The sequence below is a fragment of the Penicillium oxalicum genome, chromosome I, assembly GCF_001723175.1.
Source record: "Penicillium oxalicum strain HP7-1 chromosome I, whole genome shotgun sequence".
NCBI classification, from domain to species: Eukaryota; Fungi; Ascomycota; class Eurotiomycetes; order Eurotiales; family Aspergillaceae; genus Penicillium; species Penicillium oxalicum.
In genome coordinates, this window is record NC_064650.1 from 4365366 (window position 1) to 4380885 (window position 15520).

Genomic DNA, 15520 nt, shown 5'->3' on the forward strand with positions numbered 1-15520 from the left:
GGTCTTCCGCAGCAGTCCTTCGCCCTGTCGTGGTACCTCCCAAACTGTCCATATCCTCATCCCCGATCGGCATATTGACCTCTCATCCTCGTTTCCCGCCAGTCTGGTGACTTGGCCTGCCATGGTCAACGTGCCGACCGCTGCCTTTGCGCCAGGCGCACAGGACTTCAACGCCGCCCCAGAATCTTCGTTTCAAGAACGTTCGTTTGCAGACAATAGCCTCTCGACTGATGGCACAGTCGGTGGGGATGGCAATTATGTACCACGTCCCAAGCGCATCGCTTGCGTTGTCTGCCGCCGGCGGAAGCTCAGATGTGATGGCAAACGGCCAAGTTGCGGCACCTGTTCGCGACTTGGCCACGAATGCGCATACGATGAAGTCCGCAAGAAAAGTGGGCCGAAACGGGGATACGTGAAGCAACTGGAAGCGCGACTCGGTACGGATGATCTTTTCGGTTGCTTGTCTTTGTGCTGCAACACCCCCCAAGGCGGTTTCTTCAGATGCTGACCATCATCCACGTGGATAGCTCAAGTCGAGACTCTTCTGAAAGGCCAGGAGACCGAGCCAGTACCCCGACAATCTCCACCCCAGCCTCACGAAACCTCTTTCGCGCGCCTGTGGGTGATGATTCAATACTCGGTCTCTCGGAAATTGCGACTTTTGGGGGTGATGCCGGGATGCAGATCCCACAATCTGCTGCTGGGTTCGGCCCATCTCAATCGAATCCGTCATTGTTCACCGGTGGAATCGATGCACCTGGTGCATCCTCCTGGGATCTGCTCAGCTTGGGGCTAGAGGAGCCTCTTCCTAGCCAAGATGTGATAGACGACTTGTGAGTGAATACCTTGATGTCATTTAAACACATCAACTAATCGGTTCGCCTTTCCCTCAGGGACAATATCTTTTTCGAAAAGATTTATCCAATGATGCCCATCATTCATAAACCAAGATACTACGCCAGCCTCAACCTCGCCCCTCACATGCGGCCACCAATCTGCCTACGATACATGATGTGGTGTCAAGCAGCATCTGTCACCGATAAGTACTTCAGCTTGCATCATCATTTCTATCAACGCGCCCGGAAATATGCAGAACTAGATGAGATGAAGGGTTTTGGAGAGAGCATCATCAGCCTAGCGCATTGTCAGATGTGGATTCTAGCCGGATCTTATGAGTTTCGGATGATCTACTTCCCGCGCGCGTGGTTGAGTGTTGGCAAAGCGACGCGGTTGGCACTCATGCTAGGCCTCAATCGCCTCGATGGCACTGGACTCGATGTGAAGCAGTCCATGGTACCGCCCAAAGACTGGACTGAACGGGAAGAGCGCCGTCGAACATTCTGGATGGCTTTCTGCGTCGATCGATATTCCAGCGTCGGGACGGGCTGGCCGATGGTCATCGATGAAAATGATGTAAACTCCCCCCCCCCCCCCCCCCCCCAGAGGTCACGAGCTGTCCACGGACGAAAAGCGAGAACGCTAACTTGACACAGATTATGACAAACCTTCCGGCATCCGATGAAGCTTTCAATAAAAGTCTGCCTCAAAAGACGCCCCGTCTGGATGATATCATAGCCGGTGAAGGTGTCTCTACAATGGCTCCGTTTGCCTGTGTTTGTGTCTTGGCCAGTCTAATGGGGAGGAACCTTGTGCACATCCACCGAACACAGCCCCAGGACAATGACCATGACCTGAATGGCGAGTTCTGGAAACGACATCGAAGCATCGACAACATCCTCCTCCACATTTCCCTCTCACTGCCTGAGCATCTTCGAATTCCCAACAGTATTGACGATGTAAACGTCATTTTCGCCAACATGAGTATACACACATCCACCATTTGCCTTCATCAAGCGGCAATTTTCAAAGCCGAGAAAAACAAGATGGCCAACCAAATTATTACCGAAAGCAAACGCAGGTGTCTGGTGGCAGCTAACCAAGTATCGAGCATTATGAAGATGGTTTGTCACATGAATATGGTACTCGTACGTTATCCTGAACTGACATGCGTTTGCGTGCAAAATTGACTGACTTTGAGCAGCTCAATCCTTTGATGTCTTTTTCTCTGTATATTGCAGCACGTGTCTTTGTGCAATATTTGAAATCGCGGCCTGAGGACTCTGCAGTCTATTCCTCACTTCAATTCGTTGTATCGGCGCTGAATGCGATGAAATCGAAGAACCCCCTTACAGAATCGTTCCTCGTACAGCTGGATGTTGACTTGGAAGGAACTGGAATCCGGGCCTTGGAATCCATGAAGAATGGCTCTGGACTCAGCCGCGTCGCGAAGATTATGGTCCGTATCACTGTCCCCATATACTCACCTACCGGCTGCGAGACTTCATTGTTCTTTTCTCCGCTCGCGAGGCTTGAATTGCCGTACTTACACTTTCCACAGAACACCTACTGCGCTGATGTCCAGCCCACTCCAGCATATCCTGTCATGCACTCCCAGCCTCGAGCCGGCTACAGCGGCTCTTCGGAGAATGGCTTGAGAACGGGCACATCGGCTGGTTCTTATGGGCCTGGAATGACCACCTCGCTTCCCAGTAGGCACAGAGACCCCTCGAACGTTGAGCCCGAACAGAGGCCGCTGTGCAGTGAACCGCAGATGTTCTTCCCCCGTGCCGGTCGGGGTTCGAATGGCTTATCGGACGGAACTGGCCAAGGGACTCTTGAAGGTGACATGGACTTCTCTCCAGACTTTGGCCACAGTGACCGAAATCCCCCTTCCGATCATCCTACACCATCAACTTTAAATTCATCCTCCAATGCATCCTACGCGGTACCTGGAGGTGAAAATCCATCGCCTGACAAGAGGCATCCGAGTACTGCCTCATCATACCAAACCATGCCTTCCGTGATGATGGACAAAACTCAAACTACCCAGATTTCTCCCATCACGGCTGATGGGATCCAAGCACTTGATATGTCGTCCCTCGCTGGACAAGCGTACACGGCCGGTCCCATCAACGCAATGGGGGCAGCAGCACTCCCGAACGTTTTTGGCGCAAATCGTTGGGATATCGATAATGCTTGTCAAGATCTCAACAATCTCGATTATGACGTTGTCAATGTGGAAGCTTTCACCGACGCCGAGTGGGCTCAAACCCTGAATACACAAAACCTTAACGGCTGGGAGAACTGGCGACAAACATGAGAGTCGACAGCGACAGGGCTGAACACTTTCGCTCTTGAATGCCGAATCTTATTCCCGCGTCATTTGCGAGCAGGAGGGGACAATACCTCGATATTCGTCACCAAACACACAAGACTCGACACGGGAGGCGTGGAAAACTGAATAGAGTCGTCGCTCAGGTGATCGTCCGGCTTCAAGTTGGATCCCGGACTAGTTGTCGTCCAGTCCTGAAGACGTGTTTGAGTTTCGGATATTGGATCTCTCGCCGTCTCCAAGAATTCAAACAGCGACGGAAAGTTCATCACCAAGCCAGGGGCCTCTGCGCGCTCTAAATGACTCGGCGACGAGCTCGCAGAAAGAAAAGAAAAAGGCCTCCGCCCGAGGGCTTCTAGCGCCCTTTCCGTAACGACATTATGATAATGAAAGCCTAATCCACCCTTACAGGAAGATCACAATCCGACATCCTTGCCACCGTGGCGTTTTAAATACCTGGAACTATTCAGCCTCCGCGGAGGAGCAGGCACAAATGATCTGATTTTTGCACAACTGTATCTACTCAACTTTGCCATGTACTTCGCCAATAATCAGACTAAATTGATGTATAATTGAACATATTCTGCGTTACACGATTCTAGCAAATTGCTCATCGGTCAAGGTTTCATCTCTTACAATTCCTGACTTCTACAGGGCACCGCCCCCGGCACCCACAATCTTCAACCCTCCCGAGCCACTTCCTGGCCCATCGTGGGTCGTCGAGTAAGCGAGCCAGTACCTGGACGGATGCCATGCCACGGCCGGTACGCCTGCATTCACACCTGCCGTGGGTATCGTGTAAACGCTTTCTCCCGTCTCGGCATGGAAGATCTCCAGGCCATTTCCACCACAGTATGGCTCGTCGCAGGCGCCGCAAATGAAGCGGCCGTCGAAACTCCAGCTCACACCGCGGATGGAGCCGCCATTCTCGCTGGACAAGGTACGACGGCAAATCCAGTCTGTTGTATCCCATAGTGAAATGAGAGCGTCGCTGCCACCTACTGCCAGGTAGCGGCCGGTTGGTGCGAGCGAGATGGCCATACAGGCCGACGTGTGCGCATGAAGAGTGTGGAGAATGTCAAAGGATGGGTAGGACATGATCTTGACAGTGCCCTCCCCTGTGGTCGCGAAGAGATGAAGATCGGGCGAGGATGGAGTTGCAACATGATTCGAGAAGGTGGTGGCATTGGTTTGAATGGGTTGTGGATGCGGGGTGAGGGCTTGATATGTGGAGGCGTTGGATTTTGAACCCCCCATGGAGGTCACACTGTTCGTGGTATTGCCGTTCGACAGAATGGTAGGTGTAGAGGGCGACTGGACTGAAATGGGGATCAACGTATCATCCTGTCGGGATCAATGCATCCAAGTCAGCGCGCCGTATTGAAACAACTTCCCCAGACCAGTTTGAGAAGGAGAACAAATCTTTGGAATACTACCTTTCTTCCAACGACCATTGTACTCCCATCGGCAGACCACGACAATGTGAAGGCTTCACCACCGACATCCAGTCGGCTTACACATGTCTTCGATCGCACGTCCCAAAAGCGCACCGTTCCATCTGTAGAACAACTGGCGAGTTCAGCATCGCGGACCGGATTGAACAGGACCTTTTCGATCCCAGCTGAATGCCCACGAAGCTCCGTCGAATATTTGATCGCAGGACGCTCCGGATTCCAAATCCGCAACGTGCGATCAGCCGAACCTGTCGCAATGAGTTGACCCGTCGGATTCCAGGCCAGCGTCCGAATACTGTTGTACCAAAACACCAAAAAAAAAGGAGTCAATGATCAGTCTCAAGTCTATCGATACTGGTGGAGGACTGACGTGTGTGATCCTGGACCCTTGGCGGCCGGGTCATAGTAACTTTGCGTCTTAACACCCCCAAAGACGAATGCGAAATGCTCCTTCGCGAGCAGGTCGCGGCGCGGAGCGGGCGCCATGGCAGTTTTCGCCTTCAAACTTTCACAGGTGAGTGACGTTTGGGCTCTTCAACGCGCTCTCGGGAGTTTCCCACTGAAGCACGCGCTAGGCGATTGAGGGTTAAGCAGACTGTCGCAGGCTTGAGAAACTGGTGACGTTTCCCACCTGAGATCTGCGGGCTCCGCGCGAAAGCCGCACCCATCGCCGTGGGAGAGCTCTTGGGTGCCTGAGGCAGGAGGTTCTGCATGCTCGAACTACAAAGCATAAAGAGCAAGCAACGAGGCCAATGAAAATAGATCTGGGCTCCTTCTGAACATGCAATTCCCCAAGAGACTTCTTCCTTCTCTTATGTTCTTCTGTCGATTTTCTTGAATTATTAGTGACACGGTCATTGTCTCGTGCGCTCCTCACCGAGCAGTTAGGTATTTATGATAACCGGACTGGATTCCAGCTTGATACAAACACCCGCAAATGTGATGGACAATCCGCCACAGAGCTGCTCAGATTTCCGTTGTGATGATTACAGTACAGGCTTCTTCAATGTCGAAAATCTCTTCATTTCAAAATACTCCCGTCATTTCAGCTAGGTTCTTGGTATCTTTCTCTATTGGAACTGTTTTATTGCTGTAAATGATTTGTGGCTTGGAGGTACATATGTCGCGCGCCTTGTGGGTAAGACGAGAGAGAAATAGATAGAGACCTGATGATTATGGGTCGGAACGACTTGAAACCCCCGTGATGCATGCTGTCTACCAATTCCCATGAAAAGGTTGTATATTCAAGCTAGGCGCAGGCCGAATCCACTTCCCTACAGATTCCGCTGCACGGGCAACCTGTGCTCAGGTATTTGATCGAGCCTGAACACACTCCATAGCCCGAACCACTTTTGTGAGATAGTCTAGTTTTTGTATGGTCAGTTTTCATATAAGCATAGATAGGCCATCACGAGCAGTATTTGCTCGCAATAACGGAGGATCTGTTTCTTCTACTATGTGGATTAGGGATCCGTGTAGAGTAATCTCAGTGTAAGATGTGATGCTGAGATCACGGTATCCCTATCGATAAGAAAATCAATATGTTGGCCAACTTTTATCTCTCCGTCTATCACGCTCCACAAATTCTTTGAACGACCTTGCAGTCCTCCTTAGCAATTGAGGCTCTGTGTATTCTTCTCTTGAAATTCTTTTATGTTCACAAAATACATCTTCAAAATCACGGCAAAATGTTCGACTTTAGCGACGACGCGTCGCACCGCGAAAAATGTTACACCACTATCTCTCAATTACCTCGATTTGTCGATCCAAACCAAGTGCCAAGGAAGAGATCTCCCTTCTCGACTATCTTGAACCATGCCTTTGTGCATACTGTAAGCCAGAATTTGTTCTGTTTCCCCCAGATATGGAAAGCGTAAGAGGCTTATTTGTTATCACCAGGTTGAGGTCATTCTTGAAGAAGATATGTACGCTGAGATTCAGACGTCACTGGGCAAGCTAGATAAGCCACGGTCTGCGCGTGTCTTCATGTCACCATCAGACCTGTTGGAGCATGAGTTCTTCAACACGTACATCAAGACCGGTACGATGCTTTGAAACATCGACGTCTGGGTCAGCTGCTCACTAGTATCCACAGGCAATGTGATGATGATCTCAGAGGGACAAGCAGGGTCAGACACACTGTTCACCCTCAATGACGGTAAATATTATCCGACCCGTCCGCCTTCATAGAGTGTCCAGGGAGCACTACTGATTACGTTGATGAGTTAAGGGATCCTGAGGATCGAGCTGGGGCGAGAGAAGTTTGAGCGTGTTGGCCTGAGTGGGAAACCCGTGCGAAGCGGTGGGAGAAAGCACACCAAAGAAAGATTCTGTATGAGCATCATTCCCAGAATCTATGCTCCCTATTTGGGTGACCGTCTGACCCAAGTCTTCAGTGATTGAGCTGAACTTACGACTACCATCCATGTTACACGGCAAGAAAGGGTTTGACAGGATTGTATGGGCCTTCAAAAATGTCCTGGATAGATCCGTGGCATGGCTTTTCTGTGACCTGGATTCCATCTCATCTCCTCAAGGTTAGCCTGAACTCTCAAGTTGTGATATCAGAATGACAGGCAATGTCGCAGACTGACAGTATGCTAGCAGCTTCCAACCCGATTGAAAAACAAAGCCCACAGTGGATTACTCCTGAAATGGCGAAGACGAGTCTCAACCGAGTGTCGATGCCTCCTTTAGAAGGACTGGTATCATCTCAGATGGCCGAGGACGAGATGCAGCAAAACTGCGGTGCTCTCTCTGAATGGATTGGGCTGACGCAGATGAGATCTCCCCGGATCTCGGCCGACGATCAAATCGACCCTTACTTGAGTCGCTATGAGGTTCCAGGGACCGAAGTATGCAAGACCGTTGATCTGGTCAGTCTCAAATGGCACGGTCTCATTCCAGCAAAGTGGATCCTCGATCTCTACGCGTGTTTACTGTAAGCTTTATGATGCATTCTCCATCGTTAGGAAGGCGTTTGGGATCACTTGACTAATTTAACCCTGAAGGAGCAACGGCCCAAAAGCTTCCCATGGTTCTGATCTCAATTCGAAGCTGTTGTCTAGCTGGTTCGTGCTTGCTGCGTCAACGCTGCGCACGCAAGCCGTGGAGGGGAAGGACGGTTTCACTATCGTTACTGCCCCCTCGATTACTTTGCAAGCGTCATCCGGTGAAGGCATGAGCCGTCTATCATCAGAAGCTGATGAAAATCCACCACTCGAAGCTCAAAACCGCAATGCAGTGTGTTGGGAATTTGTTGGGTCTACTGCTGTTCCGTCATGATGTCAAACCGAAAAATAGCTGCAAGAACTCGACCATGGCATCTCCAAATTCCATCTTCCAATTTGATCTCGGAGATGTGTATTCTCTCATAGCGACGACATGTATTTTGGCCTGACTTGGGTTATAAAAGCTGAAGGCCTATGCCCTCACTCTCTGGATATTTCCGATTCACTGTCTCTTCACCGTGAAAGCTATTCTGTTCCTCTTCTTCCACTTCTTGGCTTGTTGCTTTGCTTCAGGCTCAGTCTGCCTGCTATAATTCTCATTTCTACCTGTTCTTAGCCTGTCGAGCTCAGCTCGTGGTCATGTCTTCCTCTTTCCTGTCTTCACAACCTGTGTTTGAGGACCAGGAGCCGTGGGCTCTCTTCGAGGCTTTCAAAACCATCGACCACCATCGTCCTCAAGCCAAACACAACCAAGACGATGAGTATTCTCACCCCCTGGAGGCCTCCTCCACTGTTCAGTGGGGAGGTCCAGCATCTGCCCAAAGAGTGACCCCAACACTCCCGGTCCCCAGTGACGCTGAAGCGTCACTCCTTCACCTGCCAGAGGCACCCACAGCCTCTGAGTTCGTCAATTTGACTGGTGTAACTGCATCAGTCACACCATATATGAGCCCGCCGCCTGCCGTGCCAGCGCCGTCGGTGCCACGGCGCAAGCCTCAGCCGGTGCCAAAGACAACCGTCCAGGGCAGCCGCGTGCAGAAGGCCGCCTCGAAGAAAACTCCTCGTCGGGAGAAGCCTCCAGTATCCCAGAAAATCACCTGGGATAGCTTTCTCCAGCCCGTGGTACCCGAGGGCGTCGTCGCCAACCCCGGCAATCATGGACGCTGGGAGATCGATAAGTACGGCAACAGGACGTACCTGAATCGACTGAAAGCTAAGCGAGCAAAGCCTGTGCGGCCTCAAGGGCCTGGTGCTGGCATCATTGTCTTCGGTCCTCCTCCTCCACCTCCCCCCGGCCCTTGGGTTCCTTCCTCGACTTGTTCTTCCCCTTCTCCTTCTGTGCCTTGTCCTCCTCATTCTCCTCCCTACCACCCTTTCCCTATACCGTCTGTGTCTCCTTCTCATCCTTCTCTTCCATTTTCTCGCTCTTCTCCTTATCTCACTCCTCCTCTTACTCCTCTTTCTCAGCCTTTCCTTCCTCACACTCCCCCCCCATTCTCTGCCTTATCCTCATTTCTCTTTTCAACCATTGACACCCTATCCTCCTACTCCTTACTACTCCCTTTCTCTTCCTCCTTCTCTTCCTTCTTCCCTACTCACACCTCCGCCCTCATAGCTCGTTTCCCTTTGTTTTATCATTATACCCTTTCTGCGTGCTTTTCACCTTTGCTTCTGTTTGTAGTTCCGACTGTCATCGTTTTGTATATGACTCTGCGTGTCATGTAGTTTTGTCATTGTTTTTTGCCCTAGTTGTGCTCTATAATTCTTCGTTCTCGTTCTTGCTGTTTCTCCCTTCATGTCTGCTTAGCGTGATCAAACAATTTTTTCTACTCCTGATTATTTCAGAAGCACGCATGCAATAGACGTTGGTCCCATCGCTCTGGCCGCGACTGCATACCTTTTGATAGTGAAATTAAATTCAATTATTGATGAAATTATCAGCTCGCTTTTTTTAAATCCAAGCAGATCACAAAAACTACATGTCAATGGACCCATTAGCCCTGAACTTGTTGGCGTTTCTTCTCTTTGAGACTGGACCCATCTCCCTGTACGCAAACGAATACTCTTCACTACCGTCCGAAGACAGCTATCACCAATTACACATCTCAGGGGTCCTCATTTCTATCGACACCCACTTGCATCCTTATCAATGTTACACATAGAAATAAACCACTTGAGATCTTTGTTTTCAGTGACACAAGTTGGCAGTGTCGTCGTTGAATCAGTACGTTCAAGTTCGAGCGCTATATACAGAAATGAGCTCCAGAGAGCCAAGAGAAAGAGACAGAAACATCTATGAAGAGTCTGTGCCGACATGCCACTGCACAATCTACCCAGCAATGTCATTTACCAGGTCTTGAAGAATAGGTCTATTTCCCACAACGGAGAAACCGTTGAAAATTTTTGCACCCCGCTTTGCAGGTTGTTTCAATCGCGAGGACGAGTTGCGAGACCTTGACGGGCTGAGAATTTCCCGGGTCTCAAGCTTTTGGTTTGCGGGTGAATTTGGGGGTTTCTTAAAAGATGGAGGGCTTTTGGCCAGGTTCGGAGAGGTAAGAGGCTTTTGAGTAGAGTCAAATGCAACCGATGAAAAAGTGTGGTCTTCGGCGGCGCTGGACGGAAGATCGTATACCCAGCCTTTGCTTTCCACGAGTCGAACGTACTTTCCAAGAAGCTCGTTACCATCACGCAGTGTTGATTTGCTGCCGAGGACAAGTAACTTGGTGCGGGCACGGGTAAAGGCAACGTTGACTCGTCTCCAGTCGCGCAAAAGCTCTCCCACATGATTTTCGCTGTTGCTGCGCACGCAGCTGAGGATGACAATCTCCTTGTCCCGTCCTTGGAATTTATCGGTGGTGTGCATCTCCAGTTCGGGCGCATAGCGACGAAGGTTCTGGCGCAGGAGAGAAAGCTGGCTGCGATAGAAAGTAATGACACCAATATCTCGGGCAGAAATACCGCAAGCGATTAATGCTTCCACTAGCTGAGTGCACAAAACCGCTTCGAGGTGATTAACAACCCGTTGTCCCTGCGCTGTCTCTAGACTTGCCGCCCCTAACGTGTCGGTGTTGACAAGGAGGGTTTTCGCAGAAGGCACAAGCAAGTCATTAAGCCAGCAGCGTCCATTCGCTTTACCGAGACAGATCTCTTGCCTTGATTGAGTCGATATAATGTCACCTGCGTGAAATTGTGCCAATGCGTGGATATCCGGAATTTCCAACGATCGAGCCGCAACCTCCGGAGTACCGCATTTCAACCGTCCGGAGTAGATGAGGGTATTCGAAAGCAACATGATCTCTTCGCACATACGGTACTGATGCTCCAGATTCACAACGGAATCAGGCTGTGCGTCGGAGAGTAGCTTGAATAGACTGACATCAAGACCCCCTTCCTGGGCAGCCTTGTTCTGGACCAGCGGCGGGAGCTGATAATGATCACCCACCAGGATGAAAGTCCTCGCCATGCGGATTGGGCCTAAACACACTGGAAGCGTGATCTGTGAAGCCTCGTCGACAATACAATAGTCGAAGATCCGCTGATTGAAAATGTTGTGGTTGATTCCCAGACAAGTTGTCGCAACAACCTGTGGGTTCTCGTACGAATGTTTGAGTTCTTCGATCGTCTTCTTGGGGATCGCCGCCAGATCGGCAAACTCTTGGACGTCGGGGTGGATCTTTGTAGCCGCACCAATGCGAAGAATAGGTACGTTGTCGTCCCGGATCTTCAGCAGAATGTTGTCCACAGCAGTATGCGTGTATGAGGTCAGAAGAACACTCTTACCCTGCGCGACAAGAGCGCGGATAATGTGTGCAATGGTTGTGGTTTTGCCTGTACCTGGCATTCCAAGGACAAGAGCATAATCTTTCGCCCTCATAACTTTTTCGATAGCTTGCTTTTGATCAACGTTGAGGCTTACTGAATTAGGGAGTGTGTACGCAGTCGAGGCTGATTTGAAGACAGGCGGCTGGCTTGCAATAACAAGTCTTCTCAGATGTCTGGACTGATAAAGATCTTTGTCCATCATGCAAATCAGGTTGTTTCGAACAAGAGCCATGCCGTTACTGAATTCATCCTTGTCAATGCGATATGTCATCTGCTCCTCTGGGTCTTCAAGTTCTGAAAGACCTTCTTTTCCAACTTCCATAATTCCTCTGAAAGACTGGTTCGAGATTGGATTGAATCCAGCGGTCTTCGCTCTGGCCCTGTGTAGTCTGCGGTCAACGGCGACTGTAACATGAGAGGTGTGCACATGGGTGATGTAGCCATTCGCAAGCGCAAAGTGACCCCTTTCATCCGAAACCACGATTGGCTCGCCGACCGATATCTGCGACTCTGCGAATGAAAAGCCGGATGTTGCGTTTCGTTTTCGAAATGTGTACTTGAATCGATTGATTCGACTTCCATGTTGATCTTCATGAACCGTATGGGAGTCAAGCACAACATCTCCAAAGCAGCGGCCCAATGCTTCACGTTCATTACTCAGCAACGTCCACAGCTCCCTCTTAAATTTGATCAAGTTTCCTTCCTCCTTAGTCAGGAGGTCATCCCACTTGCGAAAGAAGTCGCGGTCGTCTTTGTTCAAGTGTTGCGTGAAGGCTTCAAAGTCGTCGCTCAGCCCGCTTGAGTCACCATTGCCGTCCTCTGAGAGCTTGTGGTATATCAAGCATGGTGTCTTCGCATAGCATTTATTGCACATTTGCGCTTTTTTAAGCATTGGTGGAAGCTGCGTCCTCTCACGGATGTAGCCTGCTAACCGATTCCGCACTTGAATCATCTGAACAAGTTCATGGCGAATACCTCGAATGCTCAAGGTCTTTGAAAGTTCGAGATAGTAGAGCAAACCAAAAGTAACGTCCACATCTGTTCACGCTGAGTTAGATCTGCAGGGACTTGGATGGACAACGAAAACACACCATAGCGGTCAGACAGGAGCAGGGTGTAGAGAGCAGTCTGGGCTCTATGCGCCTGGTTGGTGTCTCTTTTTCCCGTTTTTAACTCGAGCGGTACGACAAGATTTCTTGACGTATCTTTCTCGACGCACGCGACCTGCACAGTTGCATCGATGTTCCCTTTGAGTCCATACATTGGCGACCAGACATGTTCTTCAACCTCGAGCAATTTGTTAATACTCAAATTGAGCTTCGCGCCGTTTCGATCTTCAACAACCGAGTTTGCCTAAGGAAATGCTCAGGACACGAAATTTTCACTTAGCCAGTGGCTCGATCAAACACACCTTGGGACTAGCTTGCAAAAAGACGTCTGCCCACGCCTGAATTTGGGGTATTTTCCCCATGATATCCTCAACGGCATCAGACGTACGCATGTTGATTGTGTAGAGCTCTTCGATGTGATTTTCAAGCACCTTTTCAACCAACATTCTCATGGATTCAGTATCCCACTGATTCGCCATCAGCGCTTTTTGAAAGACCTCGTGAAAAATAATACCGAATGCCTGTGGGCGTTCAATTTGGCCAATGACCTTGACTCGATCTTGAAGGACAGCGCGTCGTTGGCAATCCCCAGAGTCTGCAACAACAGTGGCTGAAATCAAGTGGTCTGGGTGGAGAATAATCATGTTGTGTGAATTGTCAACGATACACTGACCAAAAGTGTCAAAATCCCCGACTAAGTGAACGAAACAATCTTTTTCGCATGGCGTTTCGAACCATGACTCGCGCAAGATAATGACCTTGCGGGCATCCGTCTTCTCATCCTTGACGGACAGGACCTGCGAATTTGTTAGCGACGGCATGCGCCTTTATGTCTCGCGATACCCATCATACCTGTTCGGGCTGCGTACGTCCTCTCGAGTTGACGTACGAACTCTCTGCGGAATTCACAACCTGATAACGCTTGATTGCTTTGCGAGACTTGAGATTCTATCATTTCATCGTCTTAGCATACACTGATGGGACATAACTTCAATAAGAGCGACAAACATAAGCTGAATCTTTACCACTTTTCTCCATGGTTTGTTCAAAAGCATCAATGTCCAAGTCATCATCGAATTCGTCATCAGAAGGGGGGGCTACCACCGGTCCTGAAGTATGCATTCCCTCGGCGGGAGTTTGATTTCCGGGGCCCAGAGAAATTGTTTCATTTTGTCGCGTTGACTGGGCGGCAGCATGTGGCTCTGATACTTTGGCCGGTTCAGCACCACAATTCCGCAGCACATCTTGGAGCTCGCCATCAAATACCCCGAAGTCGTCATCACCAAAGTCGTCATCGAAATCGTCAGAATCATCATGTTTAGTTTCGTTATTCAGTGATAGTGGTGGAGCATTTCGTTTAGGTGATGTGACATTTTGACCCCCCGAGCTGCTGATTTCAACGTGATTTGCGTTTGCTTTTGCTTTTGAGCCAGCAGAAGAGCCCAATAGGGCGATGTCTTTGTGTTGACCAGAAGTATCAATAAAAGGGTCCCCGGCATCCTCAGCGAGGTTCAAGAAATCCTCGTCTAGATCATCACAACCAAATTCTGAGTCTGAATCTTGCAAGCTCTGGCAACGCACAGGTAAAAGTTGCTCAGTAAGTTCAGAAAGTTGAGCACTTTTGGTAGCTTCAGCATTCACACCGCTTTGGCGATCCAGTATAGGAGACGATGAGCGACATCTTTGGGCATCCATACGTTGCCGTAAGGGCGAGGAGTTTGGCGGTCCCATATCGGACTGCGAAGGCGGATGTAGACTTTTCTCTATTCTCTCCAGTAGGAAGTTGATTCGGGACGATTTGCCATTGCCAGAGTCCAGGACATTGCTTCTCGTGCGGGAAAATATGCCTCGGCCAGAGTCCGAATCCTGACGATTGACTTTTCTTCGTTTTGCACGAGATGAAGGCCATTCGGCAACACAACTGATAGATCGTCTCAAGCCAGACGAGTCTCGGCTTGTTCTGCCCGAAACTGGTGTTTGCGGTGACGAGGACAGAAGGTTTGCGAGGCGAGGCGCAGGAAGCTCGTCAGCCCCATCAACCATATTCTTATCCACGTAATTGTTCCAAAGCTCGGCTGCCAAGTCGTGTTGTGGTGTTTTGAAAAGGGCTTGTATTGACTGTAAATCAAGCGGTTCCTTGTGTGCCTTTTTAGAGGTCTCTCGGCTTGGAGAACCAGCTGGCGACGAGCTATGACGCCGTTTTTTCCGACGTCGTGCGGGCGTTTGAGATGACGCATCTGGATTGGAACTGGCTGGGACATGTTGCCAGATAACATGGTCTATGGGTGTCACATCGGAGCCCTGAACCGATTCAAAAGCATCTTCGGCATTGCTGATCAAGTCCTCCAGAGGTATGCGGTTTCCCGGCGTTTGAGGGCAATCCTTGACCAATTTGGGCTGATCGGTCAAAGCAGTTTCCTCGGTCAATGGCGCAGATTGTGGCTGTGTATCATCTGTTTCTTTGCTTGTATGTACTTGAGCAACCACGCCATTCAGCCACGAGCTTTGGTTTTCCTTGTCGACGTGCCCAATTCTCGTTTCGTCTTTCGAAGTCGCAGTTTCAGTCCATGGGTTTTCCTCGTTGTATCGGAATGCGTTTAGTTTTGTACGGGATTTGGAAGAGATGGGCCACGAATTCTTGTTCGTCGTCGCCATAATGCTCGATCGACCGGGTTCCAGATCAGATCGGAAGTATTAGACTGGGTGAGGATGCATTATCGACGGTCTGCGAGCTGGCCGGGGAAGCCTAATAAATTTTCAATGCGATGATGTTATGTACTCGAGTTCTTTTTGAATGAGCAGTCGTATGTCCTCGTCATTTTCGTCTAGTGGAGTAATCAAGGAGACAATCAAGACGAGATGCGATAAGAACGCGTCGCGCGTTGATTGCTGTTGCCTTATCCGGAAAGCGTGTTATACATGCCTGACAAATATGGCGTCAAAAGGCGGCAAAGTTGAATTCACCCGAAACGGACTAGCGCAATGACTGGACAGCTCTCCATCGGCCTTTTG

At 50.0% G+C, this 15520-nt stretch overlaps 4 protein-coding genes across 4 annotated transcripts; 2 read left to right on the top strand and 2 right to left on the bottom strand.

The window, feature by feature from the left end:
• Positions 1–121: 121 nt before the first annotated feature.
• POX_a01440 (uncharacterized protein) lies at positions 122–3160 on the top strand (the record flags this gene model as incomplete). Its single annotated transcript, XM_050110368.1, has 5 exons — positions 122–437; positions 557–833; positions 894–1413; positions 1494–1985; positions 2042–3160. 5 exons carry the CDS (start codon positions 122–124, stop codon positions 3158–3160), a joined length of 2724 nt encoding a protein of 907 aa, XP_049974136.1.
• A 660-nt stretch (positions 3161–3820) lies between these two features.
• Positions 3821–5112, bottom strand: POX_a01441 (uncharacterized protein; the record flags this gene model as incomplete). The annotated part of the gene is made up of 3 exons (XM_050110369.1): positions 3821–4516; positions 4609–4921; positions 4997–5112. 3 exons carry the CDS (start codon positions 5110–5112, stop codon positions 3821–3823), a joined length of 1125 nt encoding a protein of 374 aa, XP_049974137.1.
• A 1202-nt stretch (positions 5113–6314) lies between these two features.
• Positions 6315–9302, top strand: POX_a01442 (uncharacterized protein; the record flags this gene model as incomplete). The annotated part of the gene is made up of 9 exons (XM_050110370.1): positions 6315–6458; positions 6526–6667; positions 6722–6784; positions 6857–6958; positions 7023–7163; positions 7231–7567; positions 7638–7869; positions 8151–8895; positions 9259–9302. 9 exons carry the CDS (start codon positions 6315–6317, stop codon positions 9300–9302), a joined length of 1950 nt encoding a protein of 649 aa, XP_049974138.1.
• Positions 9303–9906: 604 nt separating this feature from the next.
• Positions 9907–15163, bottom strand: POX_a01443 (uncharacterized protein; the record flags this gene model as incomplete). Its single annotated transcript, XM_050110371.1, has 5 exons — positions 9907–12437; positions 12491–12752; positions 12811–13305; positions 13361–13456; positions 13517–15163. The coding sequence occupies 5 exons, from the start codon at positions 15161–15163 to the stop codon at positions 9907–9909; spliced, it is 5031 nt and encodes a 1676-aa protein (XP_049974139.1).
• Positions 15164–15520: the final 357 nt, after the last annotated feature.